Below are 26,265 nucleotides of genomic sequence, written 5' to 3' on the forward strand. Positions count from 1 at the left end.
GGTGCCCCAGAAGGATTACTTAATATTAAGCTAATTGGTTTCATCTTAAATAACTGGTGGTGATGGTGAGAGAGGAAATGTAGTTGTGCCTTGAATTTAAATGATTATCGTTTTGTGGGGCACCTGGGTGGCTCAGGTGGTTAAGCGTCCGACTCTTAGTTTCAGTTCAGGTCATGATCTCACAGTTGCTGGGTTTGAGCCCTGCATCAGGCTCTGTTCACGGTGCAGGGTCTGCTTGAGATTCTCTCTCTCCCTCTCTCTCTGCCCCTCCCCCTCCCCCACTCATACGCTGTCTGTCAAACTTAAAAAAAAATTATCATTTCCAGTAAGTATAAGTAATAGAAAATAATATAAATAATAAGTAATAACTGATTTTGTAGATTTTTCTTTTTAACTGGGAAAAGATTTTCTTATGATTTAGTTTACTTACTAAATACTAATGTGGAAAATGAAACTTTTGTTAAGTAGTAATTATAATATATAGTAAAGGGGAAAAACATTTTTGGAGTCAGACCTATTTCTGGTATTCCATAGAGATTCTTGATATGACTGATATTAGTTGAATCACAAAACCTCTCTGAACATACTGTCTTCCTCTATAAAATGCGATGTAACACTTATTGTAAGAATGAAGTATGGTTTTAAAAAACTGGCATCTAGGAAGTGTTTGATGAATGATAAATTTCCTCACACACCGATAAATACAGTTAAAAAATTTTAGTTCACAGTATTTTTTTAGGTCTGATTTTTCAATCCTGACATTAAAAAACTGATTCATCATCTGTGGAGTGGGGCATCTTCACATTTTATAAAGAGCTGTGCCTCTGAGTACTGAAACAGCTGGAGTTGGTAATAGGAGTAAATTCACGTTTCAGTACTCTCATAGGTATGCATTTGTAGCCTCTGTATGCCTGGCATGGAATCTTATTCAGTTGTTTTGCTTCGTACCCCAAACTGCAGCAGACTGTGCCTTGGTTACCTCAATGAAATATATATGTAAACACATTTATTTACTGTCCTATTAATCTCTTTCTATTATTATGTCTATGCCTCCACCCTATTTGAATCACTTGACCCTTATTCGGATTATTGAAATAGTCTCCTAATTGATCTTTCTATTTCCCACCTTCTCCCTTTTCAGTCTATGCTTAAATCAGGAGCTAGTGATCTATTTAAAATGAGCATCCGAGGGGTGCCTGGGTGGCTCAGTCAGTTGAGCGTCTGACTTCAGCTCAGGTCATGATCTCACAGTCTCTGAGTTCGAGCCCTGCATCGGGCTCTGTGCTGACAGCTCAGAGCCTGGAGCCTGCTTCAGATTCTGTGTCTCCCTCTCTCTCTGCCCCACCCCTGCTCATACTCTCTCTCTGTCTCCAAAATAAATAAAAACATTAAAAAATTTTTCTTTTTAAATGAGCATCCGATCACATAACCATTATGTTCCCAAACTTGGAATGCTTCCTTGTTTCATTTTGAATGAAGGCCAGCCTCTTTTTGGTAGCCTATAATGCCCTATGTGATCTGTCCCCAGCCCCTTAGTGCTCTGACCTCACCTACTACATTCCTTCTCACTCCCACCACAGCCACATTGCTGTTCTATGATACACCAAGAATCTTCTACCTCAGGTTCTCTCTGTCTGGAATGCTTTCCCCCCACTCGTCAGCATGGTTTACTCTTTCACCTTTGGACCTTTACTCAAATGTCACTTTCTGAGACCTTCCCTGGCTAACTCATCTAAATTATAATGTCCTCCCTTTCCTGGTCCCTATTTTCCATTTTATTTTTAGCACTCTTCAAAATTCTGTGTGTTTTACTTAGCTTGTTTTTGTTATTATCAATCCCTTCTTACTGGAGTAGTAAAATTCTGAGGGCAGAGCTTTTTTTCTGCTTTGTTCTTTATCTCCAGTACCTAGAACAGTATCTGGTATGTAGTAAATGTTTGTTCATCAAGTGAATGAATGAATGAATGAATCCAGTTAAACACACTGACCTTCCAGTTTTGAGAACTCACTGGGCTACTAGACATTTACATATACTTTGTTCTACCTGAAATTACCTTGCATCATAAGGAAGCTTATTTCTTTTTTTTTCTTCTCTTGCTTTTTTTTTGTTACTGACTTTGTAACTGGTTTTTATTATACCTTTCAGTAGAAAAAAACCTTCCCCAATAAGCAAAGTGAGTGACTTGAAACTGATGTGAAATGTTTTGAAAGACCACTAAAATGACTATTTCTCTTTCTTTTTTAGGGAGATGAGGACCATGTTGTTAGTTTATGTTATGAGACCGTTTGTGATAACCATTCAGTATTACTTTTCTGTCCATCAAAGAAATGGTGTGAGAAGTTGGCAGATATCATTGCCCGTGAGTTTTATAACCTACACCATCAAGCTGAGGGTAAGTTACTGATGGAAATGAAAGCCTCTATTTTCAGTATATTTGCTTAAAAGTAATGTTAATGATTATATAAATAAAGTATAGTTCTCTTTGATCATTGCCTCCACCTGCCCACTGGACACTCCTTTACAAAACTATGCTCCTCTCCTTATCCTCATTATAGACAATGTATACATACACTCAGGCTAACCTTCAGATTTTTGTAATACTGGATTTATACAGGTGCATACTACTAAACATACAAGATTCTTCATCTGGGGTCCATGGGCTTTGAGAGATATCTTTGAAGCCCCTAAATTATATATAAAATTTCATATACACATTTTTCTGGAGAAATCAGACATCTCTCTCTTTATATTTCTAAACTCTAAGAAAGAATCACACACATATACATATGTATGTATATAAACACATATGTATTTTAAAATCAGCTTTATTGAGGTTTAATTTATACACAATACAATGTACCCATTTGAATTATATAATTTAATGAATTTTAACAATTGTATACATTTGTTTAATCCCTACTCTAATGAACATATAGAACATTTTATCCTAAAATGTAATCTTTGCTCTTTAGCTATCAATCTCCTCTCTATTCTTAGCCCCAGGCAACCTCTGATCTGCTTTCTGTTTCTCTAGATTAGTTGTGACTTTTCTAATAATTTCATATAAATGAAATTACATAGTATGTATGTGTGTTTTATGTTTGGCTTCTTTCAGCATGGTATTTTTAAGATTCATCCAGGTTGTTAAATCTATCAAACTGATTCTTTTTTATTGCTGAGTAGTAATTTAGTGTATAGCTATGACTATTAGTATATATTTTACTGATTCTAGGATGAGCCCTGTTCCCTCACCACTTTTGCTAACCTGTGGTCCCTTGGGGTCCAAGATAGGTGTAGAGAAGACAGAGACCAACCAGTTCTGGTCACAGAATATTAGGATATTTTATGAATTCATTATGCTACTGCAGTCATGAGGATAGGTGATAGATACCTCAAGCTTAGATCTAATAAGTAAACTTTGCTTGAAGTTTATTTTGGGAAGACTCCAGCCCAACATTATAATAATACTGCTTTTATTTCCCTCCTAACTGATGTTTCCTATACTATGCCATTTATATTCTTTATGTTGTACCATAATAACTTAAATTCCTTTGATAGACAGAAATATTATTATTACCTTCTTTGCTTGAGATTCTGTCATTTTGATTTATCACAAGGGTTCCCAAATCCTGGTGCTTAAATTGGAGCCTGGGCTATGATGAACTTTTCACTAGAAAAGTAAAGACAAGGCAGCACATTTTTTGTAAAGCTGAAGTTTAAATTCTGAAATTATCCCTACTAATTTCTTTTATGTTAAGATGACTTTTCTTTGGAAATAAAGGTATCAATCAATGGTAGTTTTAAAAAAATGTTTAATTGTACTTAGCATAATAAAACATTGACAAGCCTCTCTGAGTCTTTAAAAATTTTTTTTAATAAAAAAAAAACATTTTTTTTAAATATTTATTTTTGAGAGAGACAGAAACAGAATGTGAGTGGGTTAGGGGCAGAGAGAGAGGGAGACACGAATCCAAAGCAGGTTCCAGGCTCTGAGCTGTCAGCACAGAGCCCAACGTGGGGCTTGAACTCACAAGCTGTGAGATCATGACCGGAGCCAAAGTTGGACGCTCCACCGACTGAGCCACCAAGTGCCCCCCAATTTTTTTTTTAATGTTTATTTATTTTTGAGAGAGAGAGTGAGACAGAGTGTGAGCGGGGGAGGGCCAGAGAAAGGGAGACACAGAATCCAAAGCAGGCTCCACGCTCTGAGCTGTCAGCATGGAGCCCAATGTGGGGCTTGAACTCACGGACCACGAGATCATGTCCTGAGCTGAAGTTGGACGCCCAGCCAACTGAGCCACCCAGGCGCCCCTCTGAGTCTTTAAAATTTTAAGAAAAGTTTACCTAAAATATTTTTTTAATTAGGAAATAGAAGCTATATTAAAAATATATCTTATGAGAAATTTGCTAGTTCAGAAATCCAAAAGTTTGGGAGATTCTTTAAAGAAAACATAGTTCCTACACCTAAAAAAGTTGAGGTCTTACTTAATAAGGGAGCAGGTTACACAGAGAGACAAAAACAGAAGGTGATGTGTGATTAATTACCACATTAGTGGCAAATAGGCTAGAAAAATTGTCACACAGAAATAGGTTCCTAGGTGGTTCTGACACTGCTGGTTGGTGGGACACACTTTGAGCAAGGATTTTTTTTTTTTTGCACACATTTTAATCATTTTTATTGAGCATTGGCACTTCCATTTTTCTGAACCTTTAGGGGGACATTCTATATTTGCTTTTTATTCATCCTTCATTTCAGTCTTTTTATTCAAACAAGACATTTAGTCTGATATCAAGTAATGCTGGTTTCAAAGGCTTAGCACCTTCTCACAAAGAAAATGACATTTCCGAGTATTCTCTACCATATACAAACACTTACAGTTATTTAAAACTAGATTTTATATACCTATACCAAATGGTCCGCTGAATTTTCTGTTTTGCCATTTAATATATCTGACTTTTGCATGGAGGCAATTATGCACAAGGTGATCCACATCCTTGCAAAAACTGGTATATAAAATGATTTTCAGAGAATTTAAAGGCTGTCATTACTAGAATTATAAGTGGAGAATCTAGAATTATTATTGGTCACTATTAAGTCTATTGGCGTTCTGTTAAGTTTGTTTTCTCTCTCTCCCATCATCTCCTCTATGACCATTTCCTATTTGGAATGCCATTTCTTGGGCTCCTACTTGAGACTCAAGGATGCCTATTGTGTGAGAGTATACTGCTGAGTAAGGATTTTGATTTTTAGGCTCTGAGTGGTAGTATCTGTAATCCTCTCCTTCCTTAGCTGGGTCCTTTGTCCCCTCTTGTGGGCTTGGTCTCACTCTACTACAGTGCTTTCTAAACTTTGGTGCACATTAGAATCATCTGGGAGATTTAAAAATTCCTTATGTCCAGGTTGCATCCTATTACATCTCAATGGCCAGGAATGAGAGCCAGCCATCAGTATTTTTAAAAGATGTTCAGCTAATTATTGTATATGGTAATTTTAGAACCATTGCCCTGATATTTAGCTCTGTCCTGACTTAGGCAGATAGCACTTAAGGAGGTCTATCCAGAGGTGAACAGTGTTGATAATTTTTCTGTGACAGGATTGGTAAAATCATCTGAACTTCCACCGGTGGTACTGGAACAAAAGAGTCTCCTAGAAGTGATGGATCAGTTAAAACGTTCACCTTCAGGACTGGACTCTGTATTACAAAAAACTATACCTTGGGGAGTAGCATTTCATCATGCAGGTATCCATATTTGTAATCTGTTATTAAGAAGCCCCCTCTAGATATCCTCATAATTCCTTCACATTTATATTTGTGTGCATTTGATTTCATGTCAGTCTAATACTCTTAGATTTCATTTTAAGAAATTGTGTGATTAAGATTAAACAAGAATAAAACATGTTTAGTTTACTTATCTGTATAGTATATAAAACTACATAAAGGCTTTTTGTTCCCTTGGAGAAGTGAATTCTATAATTGTTACTTTTCTACATTTTGTTTTCTTAAAATTTAGGTTAGACAGGTATTTGCTACCCTAATTTTATGCTATTCTGAGTGTTTCCTTTTATCTTAAGGGGTATTGAAATATACTTACAAATATATCAAAATCAAATTAATTTTAGAAATTGTCATTGTATTTTGAGAGCACTAGAAGTGTTTAAAAATAAAACAGGTCAAAATTGCAAGGATTATACAGTCACTGAACTAAAAACTTCTTTCAGAGAGTGGTTTGTCCATGATTATATGTACTAAGAATATGATTAAGAATATATAGTTCCTAAAATTAGGAATTTAACCTTTTCAATTTATTTAAAATTTTCATTACATGTACATAAATAAATTTTAAAATATATGTGTATATATAAGCATACAGGATATTTTTATTATATATAACTTATGCATATTAATAAAATGAATACCTGTGGACCCACTACTTAATTTATAAACTAGAACCTCAATCTTTTTGATATTTTTTAAATTATTATTATTTTTTTTTTTTTTTGAGAGAGAGAGGGGGACAGAGTGTGAGCAAGGGAGGGGTAGAGAGAGAGGGAGACATAGAATTGGAAGTAGGCTCCAGGCTCTGAACTATAGCACAGAGCCCAACACGGGGCTTGAACTCATGAACAGTGAACTCTTGACCTGAGCCGAAGTCTGACGCTCAACTGACTGAGCCACCCAAGCACCCAATCCTTTTGATTTTTTAAATAAAATTAAAAATAATCTAGATAAGTATATATTGTATATACTTTTTTCATTTACTTGTATATATATTCTTTAGCATTAATTTATATCAAAACTGTGCCTGACCACTGTGTTGGATAGACCCTGAAGATAGTGTGATGCATAAGCAATGTCTCTATGCTCAGTGAGTTCATTTTCTAGAACAGAGGTCAACAAACTGCAGTCTGCTGGTCAAATCCAGCACACCATTTATTTTTGTAAAGTTGTATTGGAACACAGTCATGCTCGTTTGTTCTGTGGCTGCTTTCATTTGACGGTGGTAGGGTTGGCACAGACCATCTGTCTTGCAAAGCCTAAAATACATACAGAAAAAGTTTGCCCACCCTGGGCTAGAAGATGAGATAGAAGTATACTAGAGGGGAATGCAGGAGAAGATGGCAGCGTAGGAGGATGCTGGGCTCGCCGCGTCCTGCTGATCACTTAGATTCCACCCACATCTGCCTAAATAACCCAGAAAACTGCCAGACATCTAGCAGAATGGATTCTCCAGAGCCAAGTAGACAAGAGGCCCATGGAAGAGGGTAGGAAGGGCGGAGGGGCGGTGCGCACTACATGGACTGGCGGGAGGGAGCCGGTGGGGTGGAGGGGCAGCCCACCTGGCAAGGCAGAGCCCCGAGTCTGGCTTGTAAAAGTGGAGGGGCCAGACTGCGTGAGTTCTGACAGCCAGCGGGACTTAATATCTAGAATGTTATAAGTCAACAGCTCTGCTCAGAGAGCGGGAGGGCGAGAGGACAACAGGAGGGAGAGGTGTTGAGCTGCAGAAGACAGACCTCAGCTCGGTGGGGAACAAAGGCACTGGCCAGCATCATCTCCCTCTCCCATCCCCCAGCCAAAATCCCAAAGGGAACCAGTTTCTGTCACCGAACTTGCTTGCACCGCACAAACACCCAACGCTGTACTTCTGTGGATCCATCCCTCCAACAGGTCTGCCTGCCTCCCTCCCCGTGCTGCAGGGCCCCTTCCGCAGGGGACCACCCATGGCAAAGCGAGCTAAGCCTGCCCCTCCTGCCCCTGTGCACCTTGCGGATCCACCTCGGCTAATACTCCAGATCCCATAGAAGCAGCACCACAAGCCTGGCAGTGTGCAAGTAGCCCCCACAGGGGCCACACCACTCCACAGTGAGTCCTGCCCCTGGGAGAGGGGAAGATAAGGTACACATCAGTCTGACTGTGGCCCAAGCTGTGGGCTGGGGACAGACATCAGGTCTGACTGTGGCCCCGCCCACCAACACAAGTTATTCTAGACAGCACAAGGGAAGTGCCCTGCAGTTCCCCGCCACTCCAGGGACTATCCAAAATGATGAAATGGAAGAATTCTCCTCAAAAGAAACTCCAGGAAGTAGCAACAGCTAACGAATTGATCAAAAATGATTTAAGCAATATAACGGAACATGAATTTAAAATAATAGTCATAAAATTAATCGCTGGGCTTGAAAAAAAGTATAGAGGACGGCAGAGAATCTATTGCTACAGAGATCAAGGGACTAAGAAACAGTCAGGAGGAGCTAAAAAATGCTATAAATGAAGTGTAAAATAAAATGGAGGTGACCATAGCTCAGATTGAAGAGGCAGAGGAGAGAATAGGTGAATTAGAAGTTAAAATTATGGAAAAAGAGGAAGCTGAGAAAAAGAGATTAAAAAAAAATCCAGGAGTATGAGGGGAGAATTAGAGAACTGAATGATGCAATGAAACACAACAATAGCTGTATAATAGGAATTCCAGAGGAGGAAGAGAAAAAGAAAGGGGCTGAAGGTGTACTTGAACAAATCATAGCTGAGAACTTCCCTGATCTGGGGAAGGAAAAAGGCATTGAAATCCAAGAGGCACAGAGAACTCCCTTCAGACGTAACTTGAATCAATCTTCTGTAGGACATAGCATAGTGAAACTGGCAAAATACAAGGATAAAGAGAAAATTCTGAAAGCAGCTAGGGATAAACACACTCTAACATATAAAGGGAGACCGATAAGATTATGACAGATCTATCTACTGAATCTTGGCAAGCCAGAAAGGAATGGCAGGAAATCTTCAATGTAATGAACAGAAAAAATATGCAGCCAAGAATCCTTTATTCAGCAAGTCTGTCATTCAGAATAGAAGGAGAGATAAAGGTCTTCCCAAACAAACAAAAGCTGAAGGAATTCATCACCACTAAACCGGCCCTACAAAGAGATCCTAAGGGGGCTTCTGTGAGTGAAATGTTGCAAGGACCACAAAGTACCAGAGACATCACTACAAGCATGAAACCTACAGACATCACAATGACTCTAAACCCGTATCTTTCTATAATAACACTGAATGTAAATGGACTAAATGTTCCAATCAAAAGACATAGGGTAATGGAATGGATGAAAAAACAAGACCCTTCTATTTGCTGTTTACAAGACACTCGTTTTAGACCTGAGGACACCTTCAGATTGAAAGTGAGGGGATAGAGAACTATCTATCATGCTACTGGAAGTCAGAAGAAAGCTGGAGTAGCCATACTTATATCAGACAAGCTACACTTTAAATTAAAGGCTGTAACAAGAGATGAAGAAGAGCATTATATAATAATCACAGGGTCTATCCATCAGGAAGAGCTAACAATTATAAATGTCTATGCGCCGAATACGGGAGCCCCCAAATATATAAAACAATTACTCACAAACATAAGCAACTTTATTGATAAGAATGTGGTAATTGCAGGGGACTTTAATACTTCACTTACAACAATGGATAGATCATCTAGACACAGGATCAATAAAGAAACAAGGGTCCTGAATGATACATTGGATCAGATGGACTTGACAGATATACTGAGAACTCTGTATCCCAAAGCAACAGAATATACTTTCTTCTCGAGTGCACATGGAACATTCTCCAAGATAGATCACATATTGGGTCACAAACAGCCCTTCTTAAGTATAAAAGAATTGAGATCATACCATGCATATTTTCAGACCACAATGCTATGAAGCTTGAAATCAACCACAGGAAAAAGTCTGGAAAACCTCCAAAAGCATGGAGGTTAAAGAACATCCTACTAAAGAATGAATGAGTCAACCAGGCAATTAGAGAAAAAATTAAAAAATATATGGAAACAAATGAAAATGAAAATACAACAATCCAAACGCTTTGGGATGCAGCAAAAGCAGTCCTGAGAGGAAAATACATTGCAATCCAGGCTTATCTCAAGAAACAAAAAAAACCCAAATACAAAATCTTAACAGCACACCTAAAGGAAATAGAAGCAGAACAGCAAAGACACCCCAAACCCAGCAGAAGAAGAGAAATAATAAAGATCAGAGCAGAAATAAACAATATAGAATCTAAAAGAACTGTAGAGCAGATCAATGAAACCAAGAGTTGGTTTTTTGAAAAAATAAACAAAATTGATAAACCTCTATCCAGGCTTCTCAAAAAGAAAAGGGAGATGGCCCAAATGGATAAAATCATGAATGAAAATGGAATTATTACAACCAGTCCCTCAGAAATACAAGCAATTATCAGGGAATACTATAAAAAATTATATGCCAACAAACTGGACAATCTGGATGAAATGGACAAATTCCTAAACACCCACACACTTCCAAAACTCAATCAGGAAGAAATAGAAAACTTGAACAGACCCATAACCAGCAAAGAAATTGAATCAGTTATCAAAAATCTCTCAACAAGTAAGAGTCCAGGACCAGATGGCTTCCCAGGGGAATTCTACCAGACATTTAAAGCAGAGATAATACCTATCCTTCTCAAGCTATTCCAAAAACTAGAAAGGGAAGGACAACTTCCAGACTCATTCTATGAGGCCAGCAGTACTTTGATTCCTAAACCAGACAGAGACCCAGCAAAAAGAACTACAGGCCAATATCCCTGATGATGATGATGGATGGATGCAAAAATTCTCAATAAGGTACTAGCAAATTGAATTCAACAGCATATAAAAACAATTATACACCATGATCAAGTGGGATTCATTCCTGGGCTGTAGGGCTGGTTCAACATTCACAAGTCAATCAATGTGATACATCACATTAATGAAAGAAAAGATAAGAACCATATGATCCTGTCAATCGATGCAGAAAAAGCATTTGACAAAATTCAGCATCGTTTCTTAATAAAAACCCTCGAGAAAGTCGGGATAGAAGGAACATACTTAAACATCAAAAAAACCATTTATGTAAAGCCCACAGCTAATATCATCCTCAATGGGGAAAAACTGACAGCTTTCTCCCTGAGATCAGGAACATGACAGAGATGTCCACTCTCACTGCTGTTGTTTAACATAGTGTTGGAAGTGCTAGCATCAGCAATTAGACAACAAAAGGAAATCAAAGGCATCAAAATTGGCAATGAAGAAGTCAAGCTTTCACTTTTTGCAGATGACATGATATTATACATGGAAAACCAGATAGACTTCACCAAAAGTCTGTTAGAACTGATACATGAATTCAGCAAAGTTGAAGGATACAAAATCAATGTACAGAAATCATTTGCATTCTTATACACTAATAATGAAACAACAGAAAGACAAATAAACTGATCCCATTCACAATTGCACCAACAAGCATAAAATACCTAGGAATAAACCTAACCAAAGATGTAAAAGATCTGTATGCTGAAAACTATAGAAAGCTTATGAAGGTAATTGAAGAAGATATAAAGAAATGGAAAAACTTTCCATGCTCATGGATTGGAAGAATAAATATTGCCAAAATGTCAATTCTACCCAAAGCTTTCTACACATTCAATGCAATCCCAATCAAAATTGCACCAGCATTCTTCTTGAAGCTAGAACAAGCAATCCTAAAATTTGTATGGAACCACAAAGGCCCCGAATAGCCAAAGTAATTTTGAAGAAGAAGACCAAAGCAGGAGGCATCAATCCCAGACTGTAGCCTCTACTACAAAGCTGTAATCATCAAGACAGCATGGTATTGGCACAAAAACAGACACATGGACCAATGGAATAGAATAGAAACCCCAGAACTGGACCCACAAAAGTATGGCCAACTAATCTTTGACAAAGCAGGAAAGAACATCCAATGGAAAAAAAACAGTCTCTTTAACAAATGGTGCTGGGAGAACTGGACAGCAACATGCAGAAGATTGAAACTAGACCACTTTCTCACACCATTCACAAAAATAAACTCAAAATGGATAAAGGACCTGAATGTGGGACAGGAAACCATCAAAACCCTAGAGGAGAAAGCAGGAAAAAACCTCTCTGACCTCAGCCGCAGCAATTTCTTACTTGACACATCCCCAAAGGCAAGGTAATTAAAAGCAAAAATGAACTATTGGGACCTCATGAAGATAACTTCTGCACTGCAAAGGAAACAATCAACAAAACTAAAATGCAACCAACAGAATGGGAAAAGATATTTGGAAATGACATATCAGACAAAGGGCTAGTATCCAAAGTCTATAAAGAACTCACCAACCTCCACACCCGAAAAACAAATAATCTGGTGAAGAAATGGGCAGAAAACATGAACTGACACTTCTCTAAAGAAGACATCCAGATGGCCAACAGGCACATGAAAAGATGCTCAATGTCGCCCCTCATCAGGGAGATACAAATCAAAACCACACTCAGATACCACCTCACTCCAGTCAGAGTGGCTAAAATGAACAAATCAGGAGACTATAGATGCTGGCGAGGATGTGGAGAAACGGGAACCCTCTTGTACTGTTGGTGGGAATGCAAACTGGTGCAGCCACGCTGGAAAACAGTGTGGAGGTTCCTCAGAAAATTAAAAATAGACCTACCCTATGACCCAGCAATAGCACTGCTAGCAATTTACCCAAGGGATACAGGAGTGCTGATGCATCAGGGCACTTGTACCCCCATGTTTATAGCAGCACTTTCAACAATAGCCAAATTATGGAAAGAGCCTAAATGTCCATCAACTCATGAATGAATAAAGAAATTGTGGTTTATATACACAATGGAATACTATGTGGCAATGAGAAAGAATGAAATATGGCCTTTTGTAACAACGTGGATGGAATTGGAGAGTGTTATTCTAAGTGAAATAAGCCATACAGAGAAAGACAGATATCATATGTTTTCACTTTCATGTGGATCCTGAGAAACTTAACAGAAGACCATGGAGGAGGGGAAGGAAAAAAAAAAAGAGGTTAGAGAAGGAGAGAGCCAAAGCATAAGAGACTCTTAAAAACTGAAGACAAACTGAGGGTTAATGAGGGGTGGGAGATGTGTATTGAGGAGGGCACCTGTTGGGATGAGCACTGGGTGTTGTATGGAAACCAATTTAACAATAAATTTCATATTTAAAAAAAAAATATACTAGGGGAGGCAGATTATACTCTTAAAGATAGACCGTGGTGACATAAAGATGTTGTTTATGGTCGTAACAATAGCTTGTAAAAATCTTTAGAAGTTTCTAGTAGATTCCCAGATCCATTTGTAAGTAATCAAGTACAGTATTTTCATTATACTCATTATTTCATATATTCATTAATCAATATATGTTATTGTAACTTCCTTTTGTTAGGTCTTACTTTTGAGGAGAGGGATATCATTGAAGGAGCCTTCCGTCAAGGTCAGATTCGGGTTTTGGCAGCAACTTCTACTCTTTCATCTGGGGTGAATTTACCAGCACGTCGTGTAATTATTCGGACTCCGATTTTCAGTGGTCGACCTCTAGATATTCTTACTTATAAGCAGATGGTTGGTCGTGCTGGCAGGAAAGGGGTAGACACAGTAGGTAAGTGAGTTTGATTTTAATTGTAATAGCATTGGTGAAGGACAGTGTCAGTCTACTTGAAATCTGACTGATGCCTGCCAATTGATTTCTCATCATGCTGTATTTCTTTTTATCCAAAGCACTAATGTCATGTTTTTGATTTACTTAATATTTATAATGAGTGTAAATTATAATTTTCATATATCATTAGCCATTGATTTTCTCTTAATGTAAAATTAAGATTTTCTTTTATATACAGTGAAATGATTCAGTATTATTCTAATCAAAATGATTTATCATATTAGCTAGAAGATGATTTTTAATTTCCAGTATAATCTATTTAGTGCTAATGAAGGGAGTAATTTTCATGGGGTTTTAGTTCTGCTTAGGTGACTGACCTAAGACTTCAAAGGAGGGATACTGAGAGCTGGAAAGTACTCTTACATTTATTTATTTATTTATTTTTTCAACGTTTATTTATTTTTGGGACAGAGAGAGACAGAGCATGAACGGGGGAGGGGCAGAGAGAGAGGGAGACACAGAATCGGAAACAGGCTCCAGGCTCCGAGCCATCCCCCCAGAGCATGACGCGAGGGCTCGAACTCACGGACCGCGAGATGGTGACCTGGCTGAAGTCGGACGCTTAACCGACTGCGCCACCCAGGCGCCCCTACTCTTACATTTAGGAATAGGAATTTCACATACCATTATTTTCTCTCTAAAATGGTGCTGGTTCTGAAAACACCTTTTTAGTTTCTTCTGTCAGCAAGTAATGGTAACATTAACAGACACCAAGCAGAAGTTTTGTCTTAAGCAATGAGGAAGAGTCTTGTTTGAATTAAATATTGAGGTAGCAGCAAATGTTATTACTAACCTGGTAGATAATTATGGGTGTGACAAAATTGTTATAAGTCTTACAACATTAAAGAGCTTTGGGAGGAAGTTCTCTGTCATCTCATCTTTCTTCTCTAGGATGTATTTTATTGACTAATATTATACTGTATGTAAAAAAATAGTTCTATGGTTGCTGAAGAACATTAGGATATCCAGGAGAAAAGGGAAAGTCTTAATGGGAAAATAAGTGGGATAGTCTGGGTGCAAAAAACTGGGTAGTATACCAAGGAAGTGACTATTAGAATAACTTGATTTGTCTGTCATCACATCTGCATTTCAACCATCAGGAAGGGGCGATGAGGAAATAAAGGACACAACTTGTCCCTTAAGGGCACTTCTCAGAAGTTGCACTAAGTATTTCTCCTCACATCCAGTCGGCCAGAACTTAGTCACATGGTTACATTTCCCAACTGCAAGAGAGGCTGGGAAATATAACCTTTAGCTGTGTGGCCATGTGCCCATCCAACATGTAGGAGTTTTATTAAAGGAAAAATGAGAGAATGGCTATGTGTCTCAGCCCCAGTAACAAATGACTTCTCTGTCTGTAATCCCTGAAGGGCCATTGGCCTGCCTTTCTTTTAAGCCCTAAAAATTCTAATGATTAAAAAAAAAACGTCCAACTCCTTGGATTTCCCCTATTATAGGCATCAAAGAAGTTTATCCTGCTCTCTTACTTTACCTATAAAATGTGCAGATTACACGTGTTTAGAAAAGGTTGGGGGAAGAGACAAAAACACTCCCTTCCTATTCCTATTTGCTCTTCCCTCTGCCCTTCCTTCCAACTCTAATTTCTTAGTAGGCTCAAACTCTGGAGGGTGGAGTCTAAGTTCATTTTACACAGCTACTCTTCTTTTAGGGTCAGAGGGTCTTTAAGGTGATATAGAAGATAAGGAGATTTTATTTGCCCTGCTATATTCTTAGCTTATACTTCTCTTGCTTATAGGGAAGAATAATTGGAAAGTTGGTACCCTGGCCAAATTATCAAGCCTTAAATCAGATTAACATTTAAACAAAACTAAAATATACCACAGTAACTTTGTTTTTGAGGTCTTGGAAACTTCTGAAGTTTTGACTTTGCATAATGCTCCATTTCAGGATGACATATGCTTGCTCAGAACTTCCAGCAAGTGGAGAATGTGTGAATATAGTGTTTCATATCAATTATGAAGATATGCATACTTGGTCATGCTTTTTAGATTATGTAGCATCTTTATAACTTCTTTACATTTTATAAATTATGTTAATGTTCTTAGACAGTTAATGGTGTTTTATTTAGATAACATTTTAATCTTTCTGTGGATTTCTTGGAACCTTCCAGTATAAGAGGTTGGTACTTTGTGCAAAAATAGTGATTTACAAGTCAAATAGTAATAATTGATTTGATTCTAATTGACTTGTCTATTGTAGTATGGATACAACCTCCTCAGACAGATGGGAGCAGGGACCTGGACTGTATATATTGGCATTAATTTTCATAAATCTTGCTCACTTTGAAAAAGGGTTGTCCATCTTGCTGAAGAATTAAAAGCTGAAAGTAGTTTGAATAGCCCAAAGTGGCTTTTTGTATTTGCCACTAATGCTAGTTGATCCATTTTGTAGATAATTTTTTATCTTAAGTTGGGCTATTTTGTAGTGTTTATAAGAGCCAGTTGATGCATTTTATCCAGCTGTTTTTGTTGCTGCTATTGTTTTGTTTGATGGCATCTATCTTTTTGTAATTATATCTAGGATAAACAACAACAGTCATCAAGTTTATAGTCCTTTATCTTTATCTTATCTTGGTTCTCAGTTTAGCAATCAGCTTTAGGAAAGTCTTCTCTCTCCCTAGAATGATTAATATACTCCACCACAATGCCATTTTTAGTTTTCTCTAATGCAAGTTGCCTTCATTTTCCCCCTTACACATCTACTTGCTTCCTTTCCCCTACTATTGGATTCATTTTTGAAAAAAAAATTATCTTTTTTTCTAGTCTTAATTACCATAATAATAGCTTATGTTTGTATAAATTGTACCTTTATATATGTTTATAATGTATAAGTGCTATCACATTTTTATTCATTTGATTGTCACAGTAACCTAAAGCTTTTGATTAGTGAGTTATAATGTAATTTCTAGGTTTCTGTAAATATTTTTGAATTTGTGTTTTCATATGTAACCAGTAATAATTTGCATTTGCATTTTCCTTTATGATTTTCAAAATACCTCTATTATTATTATATACTTAATTATTCAGTAAAAACAGTTGCTCCTATGTGGAAGGAAAGAAACTTTTCCTGTGCCTGCTTAGCTTCTATGGCTAGTGCCTGCAAATTAGACTGACAGATGGCAGATTAACAGGAGAAAAGGCATACATATTTTATTTGATATTAATATTTTAATTTTTTGCATACACAGAGGACTTCATAGAGAACCAGTAAAGACCCAAAGAAGCAGTTAGATGTTAGGGGCTTTATACCCTTTTAACAAAAGGTAATAGAATTGTGAAGTGACAAGACCAAGGAAAAGGGGTTTGAGTTTCTAGAAGTGGTAAATTGTGGGAAAGTAAATATATACTGGAAACTAACAGAAGTTAAGGATTATTTAGTAAGGTTTATGCAGACCCATCTTGGTGCTGCCTTTCTGCATCCAGTGATAAGTGATAAGTGGAACACCTTCACAAAGAGAAATTTATGTCTTAACATCTAGGCAAACAGGGTGAGGGCCAGGAGATCTTACTGTGTTTGCTACTTCCTAAGTGCCTTCAGGTCAAAATAATCCTTATGCCAAAGTGGCATGTTTTGGTATGGCATATTCTGATCCCCTTCAATCCAAAATTCAGAAAATGAAAGCATCAGCAATAATTTTATGATCATAATAACTGCTATCATCTATTACCTTCTTTTTAAATAAGTAAGACAACTTAAATTCTCTTTGGCAGGTATCTTATGGAAATATGTTGGGGTTTTGCAAATGTGCATTTTTTTGGTTATAGGTGAGAGTATCTTAGTTTGTAAGAACTCTGAGAAATCAAAAGGCATAGCTCTACTTCAGGGATCTCTAAAACCTGTTCGTAGCTGTTTGCAAAGACGAGAAGGAGAAGAAGTAACTGCAAGCATGATAAGAGCTATTCTGGAGGTAAGGAAGAGTTCACTAAATTATTTGCTCTTTGAAGCCTATAATATGATGATAGAACTTAATGATGTGAAGAAAAATCTTAGCTTTGTGTTTCATTGTGAGATTGTTTATAGTGTTCCCAAGTCTGAATGTCTTCTATTTTATATAGTTATTTCCTGGAGTTTAATACAGCTAGTGCTATGTCAGCGTATTTCAGAACAGTGGATTAAAACCCAAATGCCAGATGATTCTTTTTCTTTTTTAGGTATACTTTATTATTTTTTGAATTTTTAAAAAAGGTGACAAAAATGGACCATAGTTCTTACATACAGATAATACCTATTGACATTAAAATAAAATCAAATTATAAATAGACATGATTAGAAGTTTCAAACAACATGGAAAGATCTAAAGTGAAAAATAAAACTTTCTATTCTGGGTCCTCAAAGGTAACGAATCTCCTTTTAAGTGTTTTGTGTATTCATCCAGAAATTTTTCTGTTCATATACCAGCATGCCTTGCTCTTGGCTTCAGTACTGGAGCTAGGGGTTCTGGTACCTGTGCTCATACTTTTTTTCTCCCCTTTCGCTCTCCATTTGAAAACAAAAACGAAAACACACAAAAAAAGGAAAGTAACTGATAACATAGGGTTGGTAAGGATATAGAAAGTAGGCATTCTCATATACTGCTGAAACTCTTTTGGGAGGGCAACTTGGACATATCCACTAAGATAAAAACAACAACAATGCCAAAACAGAACACATAGCCATTTACCAGTAGATTCACAACTAAGAGTTTTACTTAGGGATGTATTTGTGAAATTGCATAAAATTAAATGTACAAGAATGGTTATTATGGCACTATTGGCAATAAGAAAAAACTGGAAACAACCAAAATACCACAAATACTAAATAAATCTTGGTAAAACTATGCATTGGGGTCATTAAAAGGAGTAAGCTCTGTTTAGGTTGATTTAGTATGTTTTCAATCTGTATTAAATGGAAGAAGTCAAAGGGAAAATTAGTACACTTAATTAGTATATTTAATATAGTTGTAGGAAGATGATATCCACAAAACACAACTCACTTCACTTTTTCTACACCCATTCCCATCCCCCTTCTGAGTGGGGAATATTCAATACTAGCATTCCTATATGCCCACATGTTTCAGAAGGAAGGCTATGTTGTTAGTTCCTACATTTCAGATAGATAGTGATTCATTTATGTTCATTTATGAGAAAATGTATCTACTTTTAAGGAAACTTTTGATGTTGTCATTAGGTGTTATCTACATGTATAACGAGTGATAATGGAAGAATTAATAAAAAGTCTCTATGTTAAGATGCTGAGAATATTTTAAGAGAACAAAATCACTTCATTTCTTTTATATCATAAGGGCCTGCATGTCTTATTAAAAAGTTACAGAAAATTTCAAACCTCTTATATCAGATAATAGTTGGTGGAATGGCAAGTACATCACAAGATATGCAGACTTATGCTTCTTGCACATTTTTGGCTGCGAGTATGAGAGAAGGGAAGCTGGGAATTCAGAAGAATCAAGATTCTGTTCAACTTGGAGCAATTGAAGCCTGTGTAATGTGGCTGCTAGAAAACGAATTCATCCAGATTACTGAAGCTAGTGATGGAACAGAAGGTAAGTGTGACTTAATTACAGTATACACTTTTTCATCTTTGCTGACTTTATACTGCTTAGTAAAAGGAAATTGACTTTTCAAACACTATAAAAGGAAACCGGTTTTTCGAGCGCTATATAAACTCATTTTTAGTACTTAGTGTTGGATTTAGCAACATCAGGCATTTAGCATAGAATCTGCTCATAAATATGCATACATTGGGCAAAATTCTGTTTGTAAAATTTATCAGAGGCTAAAACGTAAATTATAGAGTACAGAAAGACAGTGTTTTATTTAATCTTTAACATTTGATACTTTATTTCCCTTCTCCTGTCCCCAACCAGGAAAAGTGTATCATCCAACACATCTTGGTTCAGCAACTCTGTCTTCTTCACTTTCTCCAACTGATACTTTAGATATTTTTGCTGACCTCCAAAGAGCAATGAAGGGCTTTGTTTTAGAGAATGATTTGCATATTGTTTATCTGGTAAGTTCTATTAAGTTTGTGAAAATGGGGAGAAAATACTTATATAGAATCCTGAACATCTTGGGAGCATCTTGTTTGTCTTCTTTAGGGTAGCAGTGGTGGAAATAGAGTACAGGTAAGAAGAGAGTTGTTTTAAAGTAATAAGCTAAATGTTATAGTGACATTTTAATTTATTTGTCTACTTTTTTCTCTAACCTTTCAAAAAAGCATTTGAGGTGTTTTATAAAAAACATATTTTACAATATATAAAAGAATAGTAAAGTATAATGAAATATCAGGAAATTGAAAATAAGATCATCATATAAAATTCAAAGGTTTGTACATAAACATGCATGCCTTTAAGTCATGTACAGTTCCTGTAGCCAACTTTGGTTCTGAGTTTTCTAGCAACTACAGCAAACAGGAAAGCTTGATTAGTCTCAATATTGATAAGATAAACAAAACCAAAAAAATGAGGAAAAGGGGTACCTGGCTGTCTCAGTAAAGCATGTGACTTTTGATCTCTGGGTTGTAAGTTCGAGACCCATGTTGGGTGTAAAGATTACTTAAAAAAGTAAAATCTTTAAAAAAATAATTAGGAAAAATGTTGCATTTTATTGCATAAGAGAAATTTAGTCCTAAAAAGACACTCAGGGTCTTATATTCTTGAGAAAATCTCTATAATAAATGCAATAAGGAATTTTAAAGGCTTGTATATATTAGATAGTCTTTTATAACTATTTCTTATAACAAAGATTTTGATAAAAATTGAATAAAATAGGGTTTGAGATTGTATTCTCTGGAAAGAACCTGGCTAAAAATATTTTGTCAATTAAGAGCAGTCATAGGAACTGACATAAGCAAGATGGCAGAATAAGAGGCCCCTGGTTCTAGTCACCATAACAGAAATATGAATTAGTAACTATTTACAGACGAAAACACCTTTCTAAAAATCCCAGAACCTGGCAGTTAGGCTGAAACACATTCATGGAGCACAAAAACTGAGAAAAGCCACATTAGAAGGCTAAGAGCAGTGGTTTCACTTTGACAGTGTTGCCCCTCCCTAATCCAGCACTGTACCACACTGGGAGGAATTCTCTGGGCCTACAGTTTCTCCAGTGAGAAAAAGAGAGCTTGGGGTTGACATCCAGCTTCCTCAGCATTCTGGAGTATTGCCTGGGAAGTCCACTTCTGTCTTACCTTATGGGGAACACTAGGGAAATAGGCAAGGTTAGATTACCTGAGGAACAATATGGGAGGTAGGGCTCACAGGGATTTGTGTGTGGATTAGTGATGGCACTGCATCCCTCCTGGCCACCTTGCCCAATCAGAGAGCCCAGCAAATGGCTCCACCCACTTGTGCCAGATTGCTGCCTGTTTGACCAGAAAGCAGGGTGAACAGTTAAGCCCAGCTAGGATTCCCAGGCAATGGCCTGACTGCAGAGCCCAGCCTGTACCTCTGCCTTTGCAGGTAACCAGTCCGACACCCCTACCCAACTGCAGAGCTCATCTTGTGGCCCTGCTGGAGCAGGGACTCTGAACTGTAGAACACAGCGAGAAGTCCTGCATGATCACAGGGTCCATCCTGCAGCCCCATCCAACTATGGAGCACAACCTCTGGCCACACCTGAACACAAAGTTCAGTTAATGGCACCACCTATCCAAGGAGTCTAGTCTCTGGTCCTGTCTGGCCAGAGAGCCCAGCCAGTGGCCATGCCTGTCTGCAGAGCCCAGCTAACAGTCCCACCTGATCAGGCAGCCCAGGGAGTGGTCTTGCCTGAATGCAGGGCTGAGCCAGTGGCCCCACCCAACCAGAAACTCTGGCATCAAACCTTGCCCACCCTCCTGTGGGCTCTACCAACTGGCTTTTGAGAACCTAGTTTGGGCTGACTAGTGAAAATCTTTCCCTATTGAAGCAAACCTGTAAAGACTAGAAGAAGTGACTGCTTCCTCAAATGCACACATACCAACACAAGGATACAAGAATAATGAAGAATCAAGGAAATATGGCACCACCAAAGAAACTAGTAAAGCTCCAATAACCAAACCTAAACAAATGGAGATCTGTGAACTGACTGACCAAGAATTCAGAATAATCCTCTTAATGAATTTCAGTGAACTACAATAAAACACAGATAGTCAACCAAACAAAATTAGGAAACAGTACATGAGCAGAATGAGAAATTCAACAAAGAAATAGAAACCATCAAAAAGTAAAACCAAACATGAATCCTAGAGCTGAAGAATACAGTGGGTGATGTGAAAAATTTAGTAGCTTCAAAAGTGGACTCAGTCAAGGAAAAGAAAAAATCTGTGAACTCAAAGATATTATGCTAAGTGATATAAGTCAGAATGAGAAAGACAAGTATCATATGATGCCACTCATAAATGGAATAAAAAAAGAATAAGCAAACAAAAAGCAGAAATAGATCCTAATTAAAGAAAGCAAACTGAGGGGGTAGGGTAGGGAGATGAGCAAATTGGGAGAAGAGGAGAAGAAGACACAGGCCTCCAGTTGTGGAATGATTAAGTCACAGGAATAAAATGTAGAGCATAAGGAATACAGTCAATGATATTGTAATAGTGATATAATAAGACATGTTAACTATACTTGTGGTGAACATAGCATAATGTATAAACTTGTTAAATCACTAAGTTGTATACCTGAAACTAATGTAACGTGTCTACTATATTAAAAAAAAACATAAAATAATGAGTTAATGGATACACAAAATAAAAGATGTAAATGGTAACATCAATGACCTAAAACATAAGGGGATAGAGAAGTAAAATTTTGGAGTTTGTGTATGTAATCAAAGTTAAGTTGTTACCAGCTTAGAATAGGATGTTATAACTATATACAATGGAACATCATTCAGCTATCAAAAAGAAGGAAATCTTGCCATTTGTGACAACATGGATTATCCTGGGAGGGTATCATGTTCAGTGCAGTAAGCCAGAGAGAGGAAGGCACATATAATATGACATCACTCACATGTGGAATTTGAAAAAGTTGAACTCAGAAATATTGTTAAATGGCAGTTGCCTGGTGCCAGGGCATGGGGAACATAGGTAGATGTTGGTCAAAGAGTACAAACTTTCACTTATGATATGGATAAGTTGTAGGAATCTAATGTTAAAAATGGTAATTATAACTAATAACACTGTATTGTATACTTGGAATTTGTTTAGAGAGTAAATCTGTTCTTACCACAAACACACACAAAGTGGTAACTGTGTCAGGTGATGGATGTGTTAATTAACTTGATTGTCGTATTCATTACACAGGAACACATGTATCAAATCATCATATTATACATCTTCAATATATCCAATTTCATTTGTCAATTATACTTTGATAAAGCTTGGGGGAAAGGGGAAGATAATATATTTCGATAAGCAAGTGAGTGGTGGGAGCATAAAACTGAAATTCTCAGAGAATTAGGAAGGTTGGGGTGCCTAGCCAGCTCATTTGATAGAGCATGCAACTCTTGATCTTGGGGTTGTGAGTTCAAGCCCTACGTTGGGCCTAGAGAATACTTTAAAAAAATAAATCGTAAAAACAAAGTTAAATAGAATTAGGAAGGCTTATCAGGAAATGCATTTAAATAAAAAACAGTGTTGAGGTGAACAGAGGGGAAATGCCAGAACAAGGCCATTTTTTCTTCTTTTAGTGAACAATTGTAATACATGGGTGATAATATGCTCAAAGTTCTGTGCCTGAGAATGTGGCTAGGAAGAATCTCAAAGCCAGTGTTATAAGTTACCTGCCACGGCCTTAAAACTGTCTCATTTATCATACAGTGGATAAGATTATCAGTTCTAGGGTCAGACTGCCAGTTTACTTCCATGAAAATCAGATTGAATATAAGTCATTAAAATAATTGCTAATGAAATATGTGAGACAACTGTAAAAACTGTAAAAAAGTTATAAAAGTCAATATGGGAAAGAACTAGAAGGATACTGCTCACAGATTATTTTGCATTTCTCTTTAATATCTAACTACGCTTGGCCAAAACAGAAATTGAATTTCAGTGTATTGTGGATGTGGTCTACATAAGAAAGCAGTGATAAATTCTAATCAGTAGACTTAGACTCAAAACAAAAGGCCTTGACCTTAGCTCAAAATGTGGCAAGTTAATATACATTTATGTTTTAAGTTAAATCTGTAGTTTTCATATACTATTTTATTTTTTGAATATTTAAAACATTTATGTGATTCAAAAGTCAGAAGTACATCAAAAGGATGTACCTCTACTGACCTTCATAGATAACTATTTTCATTAGTTTTTAATACACAGACACACCTTGGCAATATTGCAGGTTTGGTTCCAGACCACTGTAACAAAGCAAATCAATGCAGTAAGTGAGCCAAATGACTTTTTTGGTTTCCCAGTATATATAAGTTTATACTATGCTATAGTCACTATAGTCTATTAAGTGTGCAATAGCATTGTCTAAAAAATGTACATACCTTAATTTAAAAATACTTTATTGCTAAAAAATGTTAAGCATCATCTAAGCTTTCAGCAAGTCATAATCATTTTGCTGGTGGAAGTTCTTGCCTGGATGTTGATGTCTGCTAATTGATCCAGGTGGTGATTGCTAAAGTTGGAGGTGGCTGTGGCAATTTCTTAAGAATAAGACAACAATGAAATTTGCCAATGAAATTTGACTCTTTCACAAGCAATTTCTCTGTAGCATGCGATGCTGTTTGATAGCATTTTACCGACAGTAGAGCTTCTTTCAAAATTGGAGTCAATCCTCTCAAACTCCGCTGCTGCTTTCTTTATCAACTAAGTTTATGTCACATTCTAAATCCATTGTCATTTTGATGGTTCTCACAGCATCTGCACCAGGAGTAGATTACATCTCAAGAAACCACTTTCTTTGCTCATCCGTAAGAGGCAACTGCTTATATATTCAAGTTTTATCATGAGATTGCAGCAATTCAGTCACATCTTCAGGCTCCACTTCTGATTCAGGTTGTCTTGCTGTTTCCACCACAACTGCAGTTACTTCCTCCATGGGAATCTTGGACCCATACATTCATCCATGAGGGTTGGAAGTCACTTCACTTAAACTCCCATTGATGTTAAAGTTTTGACCTCTTCCCATGAATCATAAATGTTCTTATGGCATCTAGAATGGTGGAATCCTTTCCAGAAAGTTTTCAATGTACTTTGCCTGGACCCATCAGAGGAATTACTGTCTTTAACAGCTATAGCCTTATGAAATACAGTTCTTCAATAATAAGACTTGAAAGTCAAAATTACAGTTGGCTCTTGAACAAAATGGGTTTGAACTTTGCAGGTCCACTTATACATGGATTTTTAAAAAATAAATATAGCACAGTACTGTGTATTTTCCTTATGATTTTCTTAACATTTTCATTTTTCTAGCTATATCATAAGAATACAGTATGTAATATAGCATAAAATACGTGTTAATTGACTGTTTCTGTTATTGGTAAAGCTTTCCGTCAACAGTAGACTATGAGCAGTTAAGATTTGGGGAGAGTCAAAAGTTATACACAGATTTTTCCACTGCATTGGGGTTGGTGCCCCAACCCCCACATTGTTCAAGTATTATCTATACTTCAAGATCCATGGACTGTAGAACGGATATTCCATTAGGAGATAGGAAAACAACATTTATCTTGTACATCTCCATCAGAGCTCATGAGTGACTACGTTGTCTGCAGTAATTGGAAAGGAATCTTTTTTTTTCTGAGTAGGTCTCAATAGTAGGTTTAAAATACTCAGTAAACCATGTTGTAAACAGATGTGCTGTTATCCAGGCTTTGCTATTCCATTTACAGAGCACAGGGAGAGTAGATTTAGCACAATTACTAAGGACCTTAGGATTTTGGAATGGTAAATGAACACTGGCTTCAACTTCAAGTCACCAGCTGCATAAGTACCTAACAAGAATCATCGTGTCCTTTGAAACTTTGAAGCCAGGCACTGACTTGTCTTAGCTATGAAAAATCCTAGATGGCATCATCTTCTAATAGTAGACTATTTTGTCTCCATTGAAAATTTTTTGTTTAATGTAACTATGTTTATTAATGATTTTAGCTAGATCTTCTGGATAACTTGCTGCAGCTTCTATATCAGCACCTGCTGCTTAACCTTGCACTTTTACATTATGGGGACGGCTTCTTTCCTTAAACCTCACAAACCAGCCTCTGCCAGTTTCCAGTTTTTCTTGTACAGCTTCCTCTCCTCTCTCAGCCTCTCAGAATTGAAGAGTTAGAGCCTTGCTCTGGTTTAGGCTTTGGCTTAAGGGAGTGTTGTGGCTATTTTGATCTTCTATCCAGGTCACTCACTCTTTCTACATATCAGCAATAAGAATGTTTCACCTTCTTATTTGTGTGTTTACTAGAGTAGAACTTTTAATTTAAAAGTTCAAGAACTTTTGGGGCGCCTGGGTGGCGCAGTCGGTTAAGCGTCCGACTTCAGCCAGGTCACGATCTCGCGGTCCGGGAGTTCGAGCCCCGCGTCAGGCTCTGGGCTGATGGCTCAGAGCCTGGAGCCTGTTTCCGATTCTGTGTCTCCCTCTCTCTCTGCCCCTCCCCTGTTCATGCTCTGTCTCTCTCTGTCCCAAAAATAAATAAACGTTGAAAAAAAAAATTTTAAAAATAAAATAAAAAAAAAAAAATAAAAGTTCAAGAACTTTTCCTTTGCTTTCACAACAGAGCTGCTTGGTGGAAAAGGCCTAGCTTTCAGCTTGTTT

At 37.1% G+C, this 26,265-nt stretch overlaps 1 protein-coding gene across 1 annotated transcript in view; it reads left to right on the forward strand.

The window, feature by feature from the left end:
- The window catches only part of POLQ (DNA polymerase theta), a 119,072-nt gene that overhangs the window by 10,949 nt on the left and 81,858 nt on the right, over nucleotides 1-26,265 (forward strand). The window contains exons 7-12 of the mRNA XM_047100357.1: nucleotides 2,246-2,393; nucleotides 5,596-5,742; nucleotides 13,248-13,460; nucleotides 17,306-17,448; nucleotides 18,876-19,080; nucleotides 19,405-19,547. Coding sequence (XP_046956313.1) covers nucleotides 2,246-2,393; nucleotides 5,596-5,742; nucleotides 13,248-13,460; nucleotides 17,306-17,448; nucleotides 18,876-19,080; nucleotides 19,405-19,547 — 999 coding nt within the window. The remainder of the gene's footprint in view (nucleotides 1-2,245; nucleotides 2,394-5,595; nucleotides 5,743-13,247; nucleotides 13,461-17,305; nucleotides 17,449-18,875; nucleotides 19,081-19,404; nucleotides 19,548-26,265) is intronic.

This window comes from Lynx rufus, unplaced genomic scaffold, assembly GCF_022079265.1.
Source record: "Lynx rufus isolate CCGP_SWC_20201006 ecotype Redwood Valley unplaced genomic scaffold, mLynRuf1.p SCAF_5, whole genome shotgun sequence".
Lineage (NCBI taxonomy): Eukaryota > Metazoa > Chordata > Mammalia > Carnivora > Felidae > Lynx > Lynx rufus.